At 40.4% G+C, this 20,172-nt stretch overlaps 1 protein-coding gene across 4 annotated transcripts in view; it reads right to left on the reverse strand.

Annotated features, from left to right (window-relative positions):
* alk (ALK receptor tyrosine kinase) overlaps positions 1 to 20,172 on the reverse strand; it is a 434,911-nt gene that overhangs the window by 21,788 nt on the left and 392,951 nt on the right. For all 4 annotated transcript variants that reach the window (XM_081603121.1, XM_081603122.1, XM_081603118.1 and 1 more), the window contains exons 12-17: positions 13,889 to 14,054; positions 12,035 to 12,182; positions 7,344 to 7,454; positions 5,670 to 5,811; positions 4,534 to 4,701; positions 3,406 to 3,504 (exon numbers count right to left, since the gene is read on the reverse strand). In XM_081603121.1, coding sequence (XP_081459247.1) covers positions 3,406 to 3,504; positions 4,534 to 4,701; positions 5,670 to 5,811; positions 7,344 to 7,454; positions 12,035 to 12,182; positions 13,889 to 14,054 — 834 coding nt within the window. The remainder of the gene's footprint in view (positions 1 to 3,405; positions 3,505 to 4,533; positions 4,702 to 5,669; positions 5,812 to 7,343; positions 7,455 to 12,034; positions 12,183 to 13,888; positions 14,055 to 20,172) is intronic.

Raw genomic sequence — 20,172 nt, forward strand, 5'->3', positions numbered from 1 at the left:
CCCCTGGCAACCATTCAGTTGTGCAAAACACCTGAGTGGACCAAGAGCCGCCATCAAGACGCAGCAGCCCCTGATCAGAGCTGCAGCATCCTGTATCCTTCAGACTAGCCAGTAGCAATCAGCAAACTCCTGGTGGAACTGGGGATCTACTGAGCTCATAATATGAACTACTTCTCAGTGTAAAACTGGGTAAAAAAACAAAAAAAAACATTGTTAAAGGCTTAACAGAGGAGCAATGTGATGACTTCTTGAAGGCAGTTTTAAACAGAGCAGGAGTTTTTAAAGAGACGGAGGCCCAATTTCAAGACATTAAATTACAAAGTCAAATTTCTTTTACGTCATATTTTATATATATTCAGCATTTTCATAACAACTGAAAGTAACATAGTTACTTGACTGTGCTATAAAATGCCACTATGTGCCTGCAAAATACTTAATACTGTCCCTCTAAAGTTGCTAAAAGCAACTTCCCCCACGTTAAAGTTGATGTGAAAGCTTGTTGATCAACATCTCACTCAAATATTATAAAATAAAGTTTAAGCACTATTAATTAAATCATGGAAAAGTCTTCATCTTCTGCCAAAATCAGCTAAAGCACCTATATAACTGCGACTCTGTAGCTTTCTCTGGATTTCACGGGGAAAATGACAGAAATGGATCAATTAAAGTAACGACAGCTTGTTTAAATGACAAACAAGAGCTCAGGTCAACAGATGATGAATGGTGGATTGCAGCCCAGCTTACCAAGCCAGATATTTAATCAGTCTGTTCTTCATGTGACACACTTCTCATCTTTTCCATTAATCTGTGAACAATTTCATCTCTTCCATTTTCGTCATTCCCACCCACACCCTGCTTCCCTAAAATTGATAAATGGCAATTTTCTGTGTAAATGATTTACTGTGAATGTTAGGCTGTGATGAAACATGACTCTGTTTCCATGAAATCACTACTGTTTTAATCAAATCGGCATCAAATTAATTAAATCTCTTTATTATTCAGCCCCGCTCTATTTTTCTTCAGCTATTAATGCTCCATCTTTTCAGGTCACATTTATTTGCATCACTTCATGGTGTTTTTTTTTTTACCTTTGAATTACAGTAAATTTCTGGTCCTTTCAGCCCTGCACAGCTGCCACCAAGTTGTCGCTGCTGACAGCCTAATGGAGACATGTCCCACATGTTCCAGCCCACTAAATTCTGCAAAGCTTTCAAACGCAATCATTAAAATATTTCACTCGCAAAAAAATATTCAAAGTCAGCTCTGCGTCGCCACCTTTAAAGCTTTCATTATAGTCAGACCAACTCCAGAGAATAAGGGATAAACATGTAGATTTTAAAATAAAACGGCATGAAACATTTTCTATTGCTCCACAAAATGTTGTGGAGCTGTTGACTAAAGCTGCTTTGCTTGTGCTGAAGCTCAGATAGATGGAGACGATTTGAAAAACCACTTTGCCGTGTTGTCTATTTTTCTGTGTCTTTTTGTTCACGGAGCTGAGTGCTGATGTGTAAATGGTCAACAAGCTTTTAGCCAGCGGTGAGGTTTTCAACGTCTGTGTCTTTAAAAGCCTGTCGGGTTCAAATGCATGAGCAGAACGGAGCAGGAGAAGGACCACAGGTTGCAGACGGAAAGAGTGCTGATGAATTCATCTTTTCTACCTGAAGAGCTGCTGATCAATAAAGCAAGGATTGTTTTGGAGTCGTTACTTGAAATGTCAGCGGGCCACTCCTCTGACATCATAGCCGAGATGTTTTCACACCCCTGAACTAATCTCTGGGGGGCTTTGAAAGCTTCATTTGATGCAAATTCAGTCACGTTTTAATTATAGAACAACATATTTTTACAGCAGCACTGAGCGACCTCTGTCAGTGAATGTTCTTGTAGTGTTTGATTACGTAAAATGATTCCCAGCTCCACATTCAGCGGTCAAGAAAAGAGCTTTGTTCAGTTCTGTCCAACTGAGTTTACACTGAGTTTTTTTAGATAATCTCTCTAAACAGGCTGAAAAGAGAATTGCAGCAAAGATCAATAAGTTTGAAAAAGCATTTTTTTGGCTTTTGATTAGCTTTGTGTGAGGCTTGTGAAGTGGTGATACTAAGATTTTTTTTTCCTGAGAATCCATAAATGTATTCCAGGTACCAATGATCATTATATGCCACAGTTCCATTTTTGAACTTGGAAAAACAGGAAAAGGTTTTACAACCATAAAAACTCAAATTCGTCATCAACAAACCCACTTTGTGCCAATGGAAGAAGAAAGCGTCCACTTGTACATTTGTTTGAAAAATTTCACACTGATTTCTGTAAAATGTGCTTGTTTTCTTAAGCCACTCATATTTAGATGTTTAATAGGATCCAAACAAATGTTAGTCATTTCCTTGGTCAATGCGGCTCAGGGTTCATCCAGTCGGTCCTTCTAGGAAACCCACTGAGCCCTTCAGGTTAGACATTAATGAAGGTTGTATTTTGGTTTCTTTTCCTTTAGCTAACTGATTAGACTTTGCTCTCAAACACTGACTCATTGTCATGGGCCATTTTTTCCTTTCATATTTTTTCTTGTGCACTTCCTATTTTCAGAAACTTGCTTTGATTTTGTTTTGTTTAACCTTGGTCTAAAGCAGTGGTTCCCAAACTTTTTCTCCTGGCCCAGTAGTTTCCTAACATTTTCTGGGCCCCCCTATGGATTACAAATAGCTGTCTAGTTGAACGACTTGTGCGAGGAGGGGGGGGGATCGACTTTTTTGAGGGACAAAATGAATGTACGTAGCTGAACATAGACAACATCAGTAGCCTACAGGCTACTTGTTAAGCTTAAGGTGATGTATTGATATTATGATATTAGCTAGTCATCTTTTAGCTAACATTACCTGCATCCAACAGCTTTACTCAACAGTCTGTTAGTTTGGGGGAAAAACTGTGAAAAGTTCTTTGCGTTTTGCTGGTTTGCTGGAAGTCCCTATTGTATCAAATTGACATAGTTGGCCATTCTAAGGTAAAAACCCAGTGCAAACAGCGTTCAGGTTTTTTTTTTTTTTTTGGGCACGCCCCACAGTTTGGGAACCTCTGGTCTAAAGTAACCAGTGGACTGGAACCAACCAACCTGATTCTGGAAGGATTTTTACAACCTCGTGTTTCCACTGTGTCAGCAGAGAGCTCTCTCACTGATGTCATATTTCCTTTCAGTAAACCTTCTGCGACTACTTGCTCTGAATTTTAAATACAGACTCACTGAACTAGAAATGTGCAGGTATTTGTTGGCAATTCAATTATCATTATTATTATTTTGCAGTTAGGTTTACCAAAGCAAGAATGTTGAGCTAGTAAGTGAAACGGTTGGGAGATCGTCCAACAGTTTTTAATGTAGTCAATATTTTCTCTTTTTTGTGTTTTTCCCGATTTTACCTTTCAGAGGATGAAGGAACAGCTCTCCATCTGGACCAAGGAACGACGTACCATCATCCCCGTCGGCTATGGGGTTGTTCTCTAGCGAGGTGTTTCCTCCTGGACAAGAATAGATTAAGAATGAACTAGAACATTTCTGAAGAAATTTAAGCGGGGCCTGCCAAAGTGTGCCCGTTGGTTGGAACCCAGCGTTCTGATGCTAAAAATCAGCTGCAATGTTCTCAATTGCATGTGGAAAGTCATAAGCATGTGGAAATTAGTGTACAAGCTAAAATTAGCCAAAATGCTAATGGTAGCCTAAATGCTGCCAGTGGCATGTGGGGAATCACTGTATCTATAGATCAATTTTAAAATGTATTCATCAAAAATCAAAAGTATTGCCACCAAATCATGACAAAACAAAGGAAGCTTGTAGGAATAGCATTAGTAATAGCAATAGCCATTTGAAGTGCATTGACTCCCAACGTTTGTAGTGAAGTCAGTTTGGATGCACAGTCACAGCCAGAACTTTGTCATAATTACAATTTTCAGCCATTATTCACCATCCAACTTTACCGCACCTGGTTTGTTCTTCAGAATTATGATGCACCCCTCACATCAATGACATAAAAGTCTGATAAAATGGGACACGACTGTTCAGATTGCAAACCCTTTGAAAACAATCAGATACACATCACATTTACCACTACATATGGAAGTGGGAAAAATTCAGATTGTTTTTGGAGGGTGAATATTTCAAAATTGTGCTGCTCAAACAACCATGAAAAAGTCAAATGGGTATGGCTCACATTTGGGGAAATAAAACTGGATGCTGTATGAACACAGCTAAAGAGGAGACCAGTGACAGCAGGTGTCAGACTCCCAGAAACGCCACTCTATTTAAAGGGCAGGTTTTATGCTCAATGCATGCCAGAGTGCTTTAAAGAGCAGAGATCAACAGTTAGGAAAATAAACAAACCAAACAAATATTCTAGGTTAACATCTACATTACAGCGTAAAAAAAAAAAAAAGAGATAACAGTAAAAGTTGAAAAGTAGTTACTTTAACACTAATAAAAACAACACACTGGCAAACAGCTTGAAGCAGCTTATAAAGCCTGGAGAAACTGGCAGCTCCTCATGAACTCACCTCTGTAGCCTCCGCCGCCGCCCCCTGACGTACATCCACCCCCGCCGCCTCCAAAGCCACCACGGGTCTGCCAGAACTTATGACAGGCCTGCCCCCCCTGGCCTCCCAGCACCAACGGCCGGCCACCCTGGCTGACAGGAGAGCTGTCATTCCAACCACCGCCTCCACCTGTCACCAAACAAACCCGTATATTTAATGTCAAAGTGCTTTGGGAGTTGAAAATATCGCACACACAGTCCTCCATGAGCACACCGAACACATAAACCGCGATAGGTGACCACTGACTTAGCTGTCTTTGTCTAATTCTTTTGAGCTGCTTTTGGTTGGGGAGTAGGCAGGACGAGCGGACACAAAAGAAGGTTGTGTTTTCATCATAACATAATGTTCCTTTTTTCTGAAGAAGCGGTGTTGACTTCTGCGCTGGAAACAGACAATGCTTTCTTTTTCTGGTGTTTTTTAGACTTGACTTAATTTTTCAGTTCAATGATCACTGCCACCATCTGAACGCTGTAAAAAAGTGACAGAAATGGCTTGTTATGCATCACCAGGTGTTGAACTGTCTGTTGATTGGTTGTAAGTAGACAGGTGGGATGATTGCGCACCAACAAGCGCAAACTGTACGTGCAGGATCCGATCATGTTGTGCTTCTGAATTAATTTAGCAGTATAATGAAGGGGTCAAAACATTGTGCATAATGGGATTTTTCAAACTACTGATTGTATTTTGGACAGACGCTAAAACGTTCGCACAAATCCGATAATTATTACACATTTGGGACAACTTGTTAGGATTTGGAATATCGAAGAAACGGTGAAAAGGGATTTAACTTGAATTTAAAGTGAATTAAAGAAAAGTAGTTGCCAGCCCAAGTCTCTGATTGCCCCAATTGTCTTCTGAAACAGAACTCAATTATCACACTGTTTTGTGTTTGAGCACAGACGCTGACACACAGAGGGGGAATATTTATGAAACAGTAATTACTTATATAAACCCCGTCAGTGCGTTTTCCCTGAAATGACTTATTTCACTGACACAGATGATGGCATGCATGCACAACTGTTCTTTCAGCAGCATTCACTCACACACAAACCAACAGCACTGATGCACACCAGTGTGCTTGTGCATATGCTGCGTACCTGAGGAGTGAGACTTCCCATTGCGTCCTGGTTGGCTGGGGTCATAGTCCATCTGCTCCAGCTGGGTTTCTGATAGGCTGCTGTAGCCTCGCCCGCCTCCGCCAGCAGCGATGATGAGAGGGATGTACACTCCTCTGTCCACCTGTATCAGCATTTTTTACAGTTTTACAGTAAATTAGGATCTCAGGATCATTTCCCAGGTTGATATGCATTACCACTTCCTTTTAACTTCTTGGGCTCATCCTCAATCATACAAATTTAACATGAGGTCCAATGAACAACTGATTTATTGATTAAAACAAAGAATTGAAAAAGTGCAGTTGCATTAGTAAAAATTTTTATTTAGATTTTTTTGATCCATTACATCAACCTAGTACTTCTGATTAGAAAAGAGAGAATTAATTTCTTCGTTAAATGATCCGGACTTTATGTGAGAGTGGCTCTCCGGTTCATAATGGGCTGTAATACATTTTAACAAAGGTTCATAATCACTATTATACACTTACTGTAATTTCAGAATAAACACAAACTAAAGGTGCGTATTGATTGTAAACGTGAATCCACGTTTTCTGTACATCCACGGAAAAAAAAATCCATTACCTGTGAACTTTTACCTACTGTATTAGACAGAAAATATTTAAACTAATGAACAGAATTATCCTACATTTGACAAAATATCACTCATGTGAGAAATACTTGAACAATATTACACGCTTTACAGATCCATTTGCTAAACGCCACTCCTTCCGTATTGAATCTAAATTATTGCTTCAGATTTTCCTGCGTTTAGCTCCATACATTTTCCCAAAGCATCCACACAGCATGACCGTGCCACCACCGTGGATGCTGCAGTGAAAGTTTTTTCACCACGCAGTTTTCAAAAAGTTTTGATCTCCTCTGAACTGACTGGAGACAAACTACAAACAGGATCTGTTACAGTTTGTAATCAGCAGTAATCCAGCAAGCTTTTCTTCTTACCATACTTCTCTGATTAATGTATTTCTTGTCATCTTACACACACACCCATGTCTCAATAGGTTCGTATTCATGCCATCATTTTTCCATTTTCCAACAATGAACTGATGCTGTTTGTTCACTAATGTTCTTCATCAAATATCTGAGGCCGTCACAGAACAGCAGGATTTATTCCGAGCTTGAATTAAACACAGCTGGACTTTATTAGCTGATTGGGCGACTGCTGACGGCAGAGGGTCGCACCGCTGGATTTGATTTGATGAAGAGTCAGGAAAGCAAATGCATGAATCAAGTTTCAGAGTGGTACTAAATATAACTTTACAATTATGAGCTGGTTTGTGTTCATTTATCCCATTAAATTGTAATAAAATTAAGGTTTGGGGATCAGGGGAGAAATTGTAATTGGCTCCAGTCAATCAAACACATTTCATTTGAGTTTGTGTCAAACATAAAGACTGAATACTTTTGTTTTTCATGAAGTCATAATAGTTTTATGTCCTATCCTCTAGTGGGTAGAACTTATTAAAAAAAAAAACTCCTTTTGACTACAACATCTTGCGTTTCACCAGGAAAAGTAACGCTTCACTGCTGATTTTTGCCCATTTGACCATGACCACCAACCTTTTCACATAATTCAAGAGCTGTTTTTAAATTTTTAACCCGCCCCCCCATCCTTTCCAAACCTTGATCTATTCCTACCTTGAACACGTACGTCGCCCCGCCGCCGCCTCCCCCACCTCCTTTCACTTGAGTTCCTTCCACCATGGGGCTGCTGTGCTCCAGGCAGATCTTATTCAGCGCACCGTTGGACTGCAGCAGGGGGAAAAAAAGATGTCAGTTGGCTGAAGAGTTTTGTTTCAATAATAAGAATGTCAGATATGTGAAGACGGAGCGGCAGCTAAAACCCAGATGCTTTGAGTTTGGGAGTTTGACTTTGTAGCAGTGAGCAGACATATCCAGGTGGAGAAACTGAGGCAGCCAGGTTGTATTTCCAAGACAATTTAAGCTTTTGCTTTAATCAGGTTTTTGTTTTTATTCTTGTTGGACAACAAGATCTGCTGCCGTCTTTACTGAAAGGCTTCCTGCATCATCGCAAGAAGACAGAGCGCTGCCCCTGTTCTCTTCTGTCTGTAAAATTTGGAGCTGGACATTTTGCTAGCGAGTGATGTCAGAAGCAGTGTCTCTACCCTGGCTGAGATTTCAGGGACCGGTGCTGCTTTGTGTGCGCTATCATGCTGAACAGCCTGCAGCCGGGCCGCCTTTAAGTGTGAAGGGGCCCACGTTTCTCTCTCTCGCTCTGTCTGAGCCTCAACTCCCAGATCTGTCTGAGCTGAAACTCTAAGAGGCCTTGAAGGGAGGACAGAGAAGAAGTCTGACTGTGATTGACAGGTGGAGGGGCTCAAATGATCCAAGAGAGTCTTCTGGTTTTTATGTTGCAGTTTTTCACTCTGCACGTGTGAATGCATGTGTGTGCGTGTGCGCGTGTGTGTTTCTGAAGACAAAGGAGCTCTCATCATCTCCAAAGGGAAATCTTGTAGGTGTTGGTCTCGTGTCAGAGCTGAGGGAAATACCAGGAACTTTAAACACTTCACTTAAACTTGTAACTCCCTCTCTGCTGTTGCACAGAGCACTTCAAGACATGTGAGCTAAAAAGTAATAATCGCAGGACAAGGAGAGGAGGTTTTTTTTTCTCTCTTCCAGACAACCACAACACAACGAGCCGAGGGAATACAGAGACAAAGCGCAGGTATAGCTCAGCAGTAACGACCCACATAGCAGCTGGAAGGGCCACACACATATAGGTCTGGAGGAAAAAACCCAGGCTGCACAGGATGTCACGCCTGGTTCCAAACAAGCTAAATAACTCATTATCTGTTCCGAGAAAGCTCTGAAACAAGACATTCTAACAGTGGCAATTACGACACGACAGCCACAAGTATCACTTCAGTCCTCTTGTTTTTTACTCTCTTGAGGTTTTCCTACAATGAAAGTACTGAAAAAGACGTTAAACCATTGTCATAAAAAGTCTCCAGAATATCAATACCCTACTTCATTGTGAGCCTTAAACTTTATTATAAGAACAAATGTTAAACTGATTTGCGATAAATAATCGCATATGTATTTTGTGGTGTAAAATATTAAGATGATTTATCCAGATTTCGATTCAGATTTTGAACTTCACTCCCCAACTTCACACTGCGTTAAGAAAGAAATAAATTAACTTATTTATTCATTTGATAAGTAAGTTCAGGTGAACTTATTTATCCAAGTAAGTTCATATTGAACGTGACTGCTTGCCATTTTTCCTTCTTGCTGCTGGCAGTTTCTTGTGAAGGTGAAAAGTTCAACTCTCACTACAGATATGTAGTATGTCCTGTGTTGTGGTTTGTGCTGTTTTTAGCCTCCCTGTTTGATTAAGGGAAACATCAAGCTTATGGAAGACACTTTCTAATCTTAACTCTTTATTAGGTCCAAATTCGCTGGAAGGGATCGTAAATACTAAACAACAGTTGTAGTACATTTTGGCCGTGGTGCTTGCTGGACTCACGTTGGGCAAGCGTTCTCTCCTTTTGTCCCACCAGGATGTGAAGCAGCTCCGCCCTCCTGAGAAGGAAGTTGCTGCGATGTACACACCGAGTGACCTGCTCATGGCCCATTCGCCCACCAGCTGCACCGCAGGCGGTGATCCTGACGGCAACAAGCATGTTGAAAAAGACAAAACGCAAGACACGATTTAAAGGTTATCAGGGAAAATAAAGAGCATTGGTTCTTCCTCTGCTGATTTGGGTGGGAGATTTGCCTTATGGCGCTGCAGATGAATTTCTGTGGTTAATTATCAGCTTCGTTTAACGGGTCACATAAGCCCAACTGAGGCAGTAGAAGAACAAATCTGAACAACATGTGCTGTCCACAATGCTGCTAGTTTATTTATTTTATTTTTATAGCCCCAGGCATTTCAGTGTTTGTGTGCAGCTTGTTTTGTGCAATCAAGACTTCCAGAGAGTTCTACGGGAGTCAAATCCAGTTTAAACGGCTCATATCTCAGGATGCCCACAGGAGCAATATCGATTTCTAAAGGCTGCAGCAATAATCAGGAGCACCTCACACCGTGAAGTCAGCATACTGGCTCTGAATGTTGACAAATTTCCAAATTTAAAGCTCCACCATGGCAACGGCGGTGGGTGTTCGTATTCAGGTGGGGAGTGAATCATGCCACATGTCCTCCCTTCTGAGAGAATCTGCTAGAATGTTCTCTTCGCTCGTGGAGGATTGATGCATGGAAGCGGAGGCAGGATGAGGGGAGAGTCATATTTGCTGCAAAACATCAGAAGTACAAATGGTTGAGTTGCAATCTAGCAGATGAAAACTCATCAGTTTAAGTGAAATGGCCTGACCATTAAGAACAGTTCAGCTGAAATTAGATATTACATAGACTGCATAAAAGATTTTTCTCTCGTCATATTCCATTTGCTGAATCCAGAATGACTTTGTTTTCCATAAATTACCTTGATTTGGTAAAACTGCCTTAAAATGATTAAATCACTGCTCATTTAAAAAAAAAAAAAGCAAATAATATTTTGAAGACCAGGTGATGATGCCACAGCTTGTAAGCTTCTATGGGTAATTGCATTTAAGGAAACGCCTCAAACTTGCTCTTTGTCAATATATTCTCATATACAATTATATAAACAGCATAGAAATGTGCACCCATATGTACAAACCCAGAACAATATAAATTATATTACATTTCATATTATTACATTATATTCTATTTTGTCATGTTGAAACCCAGAGCAAGAGAAACACTTGCAAAGATTCCATCTGAAGCTTAACAGAAAGTCATTCTGACCAGAAACAGGAAATGTTTAGTATGATACAATTCAAGATACTGAGAAATGATTGTTTTCTGTCTTTATTTACAATCATATAATATCTGGGTTCAGCTGCAGACAAAATTCTTCCAAAGGAAAAATGTTTTGACTTCCCACCATCTGGATAAGGAAGGAGGAAAAAGAAACCATGAATAACGGTGTGTTATTCCTGTTCCCATTGTTAAAAAGATTCGTCTCTCCATCCACTAATCCCTATTTATATGCCATAAACTCATAGTGAACTTTTACATTTCATGGTTAAAAATGGACAAAGAAAGATCTGTCAGTAAAATGATCTAAAATCTGCATGAAAACCCGCAGTCTTCTGGTTTTTATGTTGCAGTTTTTCACTCTGCACGTGTGAATGCATGTGTGTGCGTGTGCGCGTGTGTGTTTCTGAAGACAAAGGAGCTCTCATCATCTCCAAAGGGAAATCTTGTAGGTGTTGGTCTCGTTGTCAGAGCTGAGGGGAAATACCAGGAACTTTAAACACTTTCACTTAAACTTTGTAACTCCCTCTCTGCTGTGTGCACAGAGCACTTCAAGACATGTTGAGCTAAAAAGTAATAATCGCAGGACAGAGGAGAGGAGGTTTTTTTTTTCTCTCTTCCAGAAAAACAACAACCACAACACAAACGAGCCGAGTGGGAATACAGAGACAAAGCGCAGGTATAGCTCAGCAGTAACGACCCACATAGCAGCTGGAAGGGGCCACACACAATTATAAGGTCTGGAGGAAAAACCCAGGCTGCACAGGATGTCACGCCTGGTTTCCAAACAAGCTAAATAACTCATTTATCTGTTTCCGAGAAAGCTCTGAAACAAGACATTCTAACAGTTGGCAATTTACGACACTGACAGGCCACAAGTATCACTTCAGTCTCTTTGTTTTTTTTTTACTCTCTTGAGGTTTTCCTACAATGAAAGTACTGAAAAAGACGTTATAACCATTGTCATAAAAAGTACTCTCCAGAGTATATCAATACCCTACTTCATTGTGAGCCTTAAACTTTATTTATAAGAACAAAATGTTTAAACTGATTTGCAGGATAAATAATCGCATATGTATTTTGTGGTGTAAAATATTAAGTATGATTTATCCAGATTTTCGATTCAGATTTTGAACTTCACTCCCCAACTTCACTACTGCGTTAAGAAAGAAATAAATTAACTTATTTATTCATTTGAATAAGTAAGTTCAGGTGAACTTATTTATCCAAGTAAGTTCATTTGAACGTGACTGCTTGCCATTGTTTCCTTCTTGCTGCTGGCAGTTTCTTGTGAAGGTGGAAAATGTTCAACTCTCACTACAGATATGTAGTGAGTGTCCTTGTTTCTGTGGGTTTGTGCTGTTTTTAGCCTCCCTGTTTTTGATTAAGGGAAACATTCAAGCTTATGGAAGACACTTTCTAATCTTAACTCTTTATTAGGTCCAAATTCTGCTGGAAGGGATTCGTAAATACTAAAACAACAGTTTTTGTAGTACATTTTTTGGCCGTGGTGCTCTGCTGGACTCACGTTGGGGCAAGCGTTCTCTCCTTGTTGTCCCACCAGGATGTGAAGCAGCTCCGCCCTCCTGAGAAGGAAGTTTGCTGCGATGTACACACCGAGTGACCTGCTCATGGCCATCACGCTTCGCCCACCAGCTGCACCGCAGGCGGTGATCCTGAGCGGCAACAAGCATGTTGAAAAAGACAAAACGCAAGACACGTATTTAAAGGTTATCAGGAAGGAAAATAAAGAGCATTGGGTTCTTCCTCTGCTGAGTTTGGTGGGGAGATGTTTGCCTTATGGCGGCTGCAGATGAATTTCTGTGGTTAATTATCAGCTTCGTTTAACGGGTCACATTAAGCCCAACTGAGGCAGTAGAAGAACAAATCTGAACAACATGTGCTGTCCACAATGCTGCTAGTTTATTTTATTTTATTTTTATAGCCCCAGGCATTTCAGTTGTTTGTGTGCAGCTTGTTTTTGTGCAATCAGAGCTTCCAGAGAGTTCTACGCGGAGTCAAATCCAGGTTTAAACGGCTCATATCTTCAGGAGTGCCCACAGGAGCAATATCGATTTCTAAAAGGCTGCAGCAATAATCATGGAGCACCTCACACCGTGAAGTCAGCATACTGGCTCTGAATGTTGACAAATTTCCAAATTTTAAAGCTCCACCATGGCAACGGGGGTGGGCGGTTTCGTATTCAGGTGGGGAGTGAATCATGCCACATGTCCTCCCTTCTGAAGAGAATCTGCTAGGAATGTTTCTCTTCGCTCGTGGAGGATTGATGCATGGAAGCGGAGGCAGGCATGAGGGGAGAGTCATATTTGCTGCAAAAACATCAGAAGTACAAATGGTTGAGTTTGCAATCTAGCAGATGAAAACTCATCAGTTTAAGTGAAATGGGCCTGACCATTAAGAACAGTTCAGCTGAAATTAGATATTTACATAGACTGCATAAAAGATTTTTTCTCTTCGTCATTTATTCCCATTTGCTGAATTCCAGAATAATGACTTTGTTTTCCATAAATTTACCTTGATTTGGTAAAACTGCCTTTTAAAATGATTAAATCACTGCTCATTTAAAAAAAAAAAAGAAGCAAATAATATTTTGAAGACCAGGTGATGATGCCACAGCTTTGTAAGCTTCTGATTGGCTAATTCACAAAATGTAGATTCCTGTTGTGTGTTGCAGTTTAAGGAAACGCCTCAAACTTGCTTCTTTGTCAATATATTCAATCAATCATATACAATTATATACAAGTATAAACAGCATAGAAATGTGCACCCATATGTACAAACCCAGAACAATATAAATTATATTACATTTCATATTATTACATTATATTCTATTTTGTCATGTTGAAACCCAGAGCAAGAGAAACACTTGCAAAGATTCCATCTGAAGCTTAACAGAAAGTCATTCTGACCAGAAACAGGAAATGTTTAGTATGATACAATTCAAGATACTGAGAAATGATTGTTTTTCTGTCTTTATTTACAATCATATAAATATCTGGGTTCAGCTGCAGACAAAATTCTTCCAAAGGAAAAATGTTTTGACTTCCCACCATCTGGATAAGGAAGGAGGAAAAAGAAACCATGAATAACGGGTGTGTTATTCCTGTTCCCATTGTTAAAAAGATTCGTCTCTCCATCCACTAATCCACTAACCAGTGTTGGTGTTAAATATATGCCATAAACTCATAGTGAACTTTTACATTTCATGGTTAAAAATGGACAAAGAAAGATCTGTCAGCTTAATAAAATGAGGTCTGGAAAAATCTGAAGTGTTTGCATGAAAACCCGCAGTAACCCTGACTATGAATTATTCCAGCGAAAATGGCTTGTAAATGTGCGTTTACCCTGGCAGCAGGCCTACCTGTAGGTGCCCGTTTCTGGGACCCGCCACATTTGAATGCCTTTGAGGGGCCCGTGGGTGCCGACCGTCATGTTGATGTTGCTGCTCCTGTAGGAGTTGAGGCACTGAGTGGGAGTCGGGCCCTCAGGACCCACGGCCCCACAGGTGTGAAAAACCCATTTCTTGGCTGCAGATGAAGAAAAAGGAAAAAGCAAGCGGCTTAGCTCTTTGTGAAGCACATACACACAGCTGCAGGAAGACAAATAGTTTGACTCTGTCACACATGCAGACTCGAGGATGATGAGCTGGCTGACATTCAGTGCACACCACAGTCTCTCAATTCTTTCATTCTGCTGTCATTCAACACTTAAAGCATTTCCCACTGCTCCACGGAAGATATAAAGCACATTATTACATGTAGTGAAGGTAAGCTTCAAACTCAGATCATAGCCATAATAGCGGCAGGGAGGCACTGACAGGATCACAGGTGATGAACATTTCTGCTCATTTTGTCTGTAATCCCCTGAGTCAAAGCTAATTTAAGTTCTTTTCTCTACAATTAGCTCCACATCAGTCTTGTCAGATGGACATGGAGGAACGAACAGCTGCAGCGCTAAATCCTGATTTCTGTTCAGCATCGAGGCAGACTTTCTAACTTCTGTCTCAGAGTCATCCGTCTTTCAATTAATTGTTTATGCATCTGGACAAAACGGAGGGAGAGGGGGGTGACAAAAAAACAACAGCAAGAAGCACAATTTCCTTATCTGAAGAACAAAATCTAAGATAAAGTGCAAAACAGTATGTGATAAATTAAATCTGACTTCACTGCATTCAAGGGGATTGAGAGTAAGATGCTGGTAATCAAATTAATTGATAAATTAATCATTATCAGTGTTACTACCTCTATAAAAGATGGAGATAGTATATTCTCCATTTGCTACCATGGAGGATATAGGCCAAACTACTAAATTCCACTGTTCTACAGAGAGAAAACATTTTTAAGCAGCTGCTAGTCATGCTAAGAGAGGAGTGTCCAAACGTTTTGACATTTTGACCAAAGTCGCCATGTCCAAAATACTCACAAGCTAAAAAAAACATAGTAAGAAACAGATTGATGACTGCTTTATTCAATAAATTTAGGCAATTGTTTTCAAATTTAGACTTAAAAAAATGTTTAGTCAATGCTTAGCACTAAGAACGGGATCCGAGTCAGACTCTTTTGAGTCATATCTGTTGAATTTAGTTTTCAAAACTTATTAGAAGCGGATTTGGGTGAACCAAAGTCTACTTTTGAATAAAAGTGACTGGAAAGACAGGCACTCGGGCAGGGCTACGTCTGTGAAATGTTACGTCCCAGCTTCACTGACGCGACGCAAACTTCACATCACTCTCATAGACAGTGCATGGCTCAGACTCTACAGGCCTCGGTTAGCATGTTACATTTCAAAATCAATGACACGATAGATAGAAAACCACTGAAAATGTGTGGCTTCTATGTACGATTTGCAGGACAAAGTCTCTTCTTGGTAAAAGTAATGTAGTATGATACAGGGCATCAATTCTGCATCCATTAAGTGACCTGTCCTCCGTCATATCAGAGTAAATTAGAGATTTTTGGATAAAATGCACCACATAAAAAAAAAAAAAAGGACAAGAACATCATATCTGCACAAACATGTCAAATCAACTGCCAAGCACGGTGCTGGGTGATGATTTGAGCTTGTAACTTGTATCGTCCAAAGAATACTGTAACAGGTGAAAGGGTACGGCTGCAAATCCGTCCATCTACTTTGTGATTTATTCTCGTTTCCCAGCCACAGGACCTGGCAGGAAAGTCAAATGTGAAGCAATCTGTCTTACGGATGAAGCTTAGCCCAAACTGGGTCACTAAAGCTGTTTTTGCACTGCAAGGAACGGAACGGAACGGAACGGAACGGTTTCAAAGTAGGGCCGATCGTGTTTACATTAGAACTTCCGACCGGTTCTACCCGGCTCCTTGGAACCACAAGAGCTGTGGTTCCAATCGGGCTGGCCAATCGGTTCTGCTTAGAATCTGCAGCTGATTGGCCGCTGGTTGTTATGGAGTCAGACGTTGATTTTCCGTTGACAGCTGGCTCTCACTAAACTGTATTTTATTGTGTAAAGAGTGCTCTTTTCAATATTTTTATTATTAGTTTTAATTAGCAATGGATTCGTCTCAATATAGTGCAATCACCTGGTCCCATGATGAGGTAAATTTTTTCCTCCGCTTACTCGCTGATGAACGAGTACAGAATGAGCTAGATCGGTCAACGAGGAAAGAGAAAGTTTTCCGCCGCATCTCTGAGGAAAACGCTTCGGCCGCTACATCAAAACCATTGTTTAGTTTCAAAAATAATAACATCAGGTACAGCTTCGATGGCTCCCTCAGTGTATATGCAAACACAACAGGGCTGCAGTACGGGTGGAACCGTTCCGTTCCGTACCGTTCCGTTCCGTACCGTTCCGTTCCTTGCAGTGCGAAAACGGCTTAAGAGGGCAACAGTTTCAAATGCAGCAGCACATCTACTACTCAATAGTTGAAAGAGAAAAGAATCAGAGGTAGAAAGGCCTAGTCAAAGCACAGACATAAACCAGAAACTCTATATTATGCAAGGCGATATTCAACATCTGACTCTGTGGGAAAGAGACATGATGGCTAATATCAATATTATATCAGTAACATCAATGATTACCAGGTAAGACCATGCGTGCTTAAAAAGTTTGGCTCCTATGACATAAATTCATTCAGTGTTGAACACAAACCACTGTTGTGTTTGAAATGATTCCCTGATGTCCAGATGGTTTCCCACTTGACCCCATTTTATAGTTCTTGTTGGTCCACGGGTGTGAGTGAATTCCCGTCGAAAACCCACCACACAGCTGGCGTAATGACTAACTCTGTGATGAGCACTTGGGCAGCGCAAACAAAAACAAGATGAGCTCTCAGAGACGAGAGTCCTCTCTAATAACTGCTGTTCACACTCGTCTGGGCCTCTCACTTCCAACAAGTATGAATCCAGATGCAAAAGACATCACAGCGGACTGTATCCCTGCCTGAGTGCTGCACGAACCCGTGAACTTTGCCACCAGTAGTAAGCAATTACCATAACAAGCGGTGGCCTCCATCAGAAAGAGGGCTGGCAGTGTTCATCAGTGGGAAATTGTTCCAAATGTGCTGCAGAGAAGAAAAACTCCAAGAGAAAGAAGGAGGAGGATGATTCTGATTGGACTGAAGCTCCCATAGCAACATCCCAGCATTCTCCACCCCATCTGAATGTTAACAGTAAATACAAACTCATCTCGCGGTTCTTTAAAGTGACTCCAGATGGTGTTTTTTTTGCATTACAGAAGAAAATGTTATTTCTTTATGGCCAACAAAGGCATTTTTGGGGACAGAGAGTATCAACAATACCAATGTTCTTCTGGCATGCAGAAACCATTGAGAACCACTGATCAGCAGCATCTGAGCATTCCTGCTTGAAACAGACGGACTGTCAGAGAGGCAGATGGACCGAGCTTTTGTCAGGCTGCGCTGCAAGGCACGTCATGTCAAAAGCAGAAATCTTCAGAGTTAAGATTTTTTTTAATGTTTTTAAACTCTTGCCATGATGACATTCGGCCCGGGTGGATTCATCCCCCGTAAATCAGGAAACAACTGAGTCAATCAGAGCTTTGAGGCTGCATTAAAGCTGACGGCAGCTCTTTACACAGACCCGGCCATTCGATGCAGTGACGGGTCAAACACGGGAGAGGTCTGCTTTCATCGCACGGCAACATATTGTGATCATCAGTGTTGATCACATAAAATGCGAGGAAGTGAACTGTTCCCGGTCGACTGTGGTGTAAAGTGAGCTAATCTTGGTAATGGTGCTGTTATATGAAAAAAAAAGGCCACAGAGTCTCAGATTTGAACAAGGTGTTCCTCAGTCCTAATGTAAAAAGACCAAATGTTTTTTTCTTTTCTTTTGCCAGACATTTTCACTTCTGGTTAAAGTCTCTGGTAGTTTTATGTCTCCATTCGAGTACAGATATATATTTCTATAGTGAAAATAAATATCTACTTTTGTATATAGAACCACAATTGAGCCAGTAGATATTTTATATTGGACCCGTTTGTCTCAAACAAGCTGAAAGAGGGCCAAACCATCATGGAAGACTGTTTTTCTGAAAGAGTGTACAAGGACTTGAGGAGCTGCAGTTATGAAGAAGCCACCGACGCTTTCCTCTCATCACACTGCCAAACACTCACCCCTGTCTATTTTCCATCTTCTAACAACAACAAAATACTAACAACAAAATACTCACTGGTTACCTAATATATCCCACCCACTAACAGGTGACATGATGGAGAGGATCACTTCACCTGTCATGATGTCATGCCTGATGGGACTCTGTGTATGACTGGGATGGAGACAAGGAGTTGATGCTAATAGTTGACAGCTGTGGTAACAGGAGACTGATGCAACGGGGGGAAACTAATGGAAGAGGCTAAATGAACACTACAAAGGAAACACGGGGCTCTTGTGAAATGTTAAGCAGGTCATAAACCACATTTATTCAAAATATGTAAAATCCAGATCAAACCCTTCAGATTATGATACCTAAAGAATCATTTTGGTTCAACAATCTGATTTTTAATCTTGTTCTCTGTAAAGGTTGCTGTAAAGGTTTTAATGACTCAAATAGTAGTTGAATTTTCCCTGTTTTGTGGAAATGTACTTCTACCTAATAGGGAAAAAAAAACTACTTCAGGAACGGGTTTTCACCCAGATTAAGTTTTCATTGTCTGTCTAGCTTCTTCATCCTAATGATCCCCAATTTTACCCCCAATAAGATTCTCCCTTAGCATTGAGGACAATAGCAATTCATTCCTCACTGGCGTCCTGTTTTAAGACGAGCACACCTTATCCTGCAGCTGGTGTCTTCTTTGGGCCGGTCATTAGAAAGATACATCAAGACTGTCACATGGCTCTGAATGCTAAAAGAAAAACCTGAAGACTAAAGTCTCAAATTAATTAAGACCACTGGTTTATGTGACGCGGTATCCATCTTATATCCGACTTGGTGACTTCTGGTTTCCACCTTAAGCTGAAAATAACACTTTATAAGGAATTTTTGTAGGTCAATGCTTGAAAAAAAAAAACACAAGGAAACAATTGAAGCTGACAGATTTTTATTCTGTGCGGCTAATTTGAAAACCTAAAATGGCTGAAGCTCCTTTCTGTACACAGCGCTCAAGGGACGGCGTCTGTTGTCAGAACCCATCAGAATGCTTCAATCAACATCTCATCCAACTTTGATTTGATGCCATTTCTCATCTACAAACCTTGGGCCACTGCTGCTGTTTTGTGAATGGAACTGGCTCGTCTTTAAATGGAGAAGGGTTTGTTTAAAGAATCTAATCCTTTCACATCCTCCTGAATAAAAAGTGAACACAGTGATATGTTGAGGCATCATGACAGTCTGCTATAAGGACTTATTGTTTCAAAGCTTAGAAAATATTTGACAGCCACAGACAAGCAAACATATCCAGAAGACAAAGAAAACTGAGACTGGCTTTATTTTCTAACACAAAAGGCAAAGCAGACGTACAGGCAGATTCTATATATTGTATTTTTAGGTCCTATAAAGGTCCTAGACTTGTGGTTTTGAATAGAACATTTAAAAATTAATAGGTATAATGTATTACTTGTGTCTACAAGAGTTACTACCAACTCACAGGCTTCTGAGTAAAGGCGAAACTATACATCATTTCAGAATCAGCTAACGTGCTGATTAATTAGCAAAATACAGCTTGGAATACATGATTTGTTGGTTGTTATTTTCGATTGTTATGATTGGTCACTTTCTGTGCAAAAATGATTTTTAGCAAGTTGGATGGAGTTTTGCACTAAATGCTAAAGGTCATAACAAGTGTTGGAAGTAACTTTGCAATCCAATTATCTGATATCATGAAGAAGCCCCCCTCTGGTGAAATCAGATGGAGTCAAGCTTGAAAGTAGCGCCCTTCGACTAAGCACACATTTTCAGTCAATGTTTCTCTAAAAGTTAACTATATAGATTATCACAATATAATGTTTCAGTGGTTAATGAGGCATGCTGCCTTTCACTATTTAATAACATTTGACTATTGTTTCCTGTAGCCAGTAAAAACATTTAAAGTAAGGATGCACAATTAATATTTAATGGCAATATTACTGGTAAAAACCGTATTGCTGATGTTGTTGTTAGCCCACATTTTACAGATTATTCTCCTTTACTCCAACTCAGTGTCCCACCGCTCT

This window comes from Poecilia reticulata, chromosome 22 (assembly GCF_904066995.2).
Source record: "Poecilia reticulata chromosome 22, P_reticulata-male-v2, whole genome shotgun sequence".
NCBI lineage: Eukaryota > Metazoa > Chordata > Actinopteri > Cyprinodontiformes > Poeciliidae > Poecilia > Poecilia reticulata.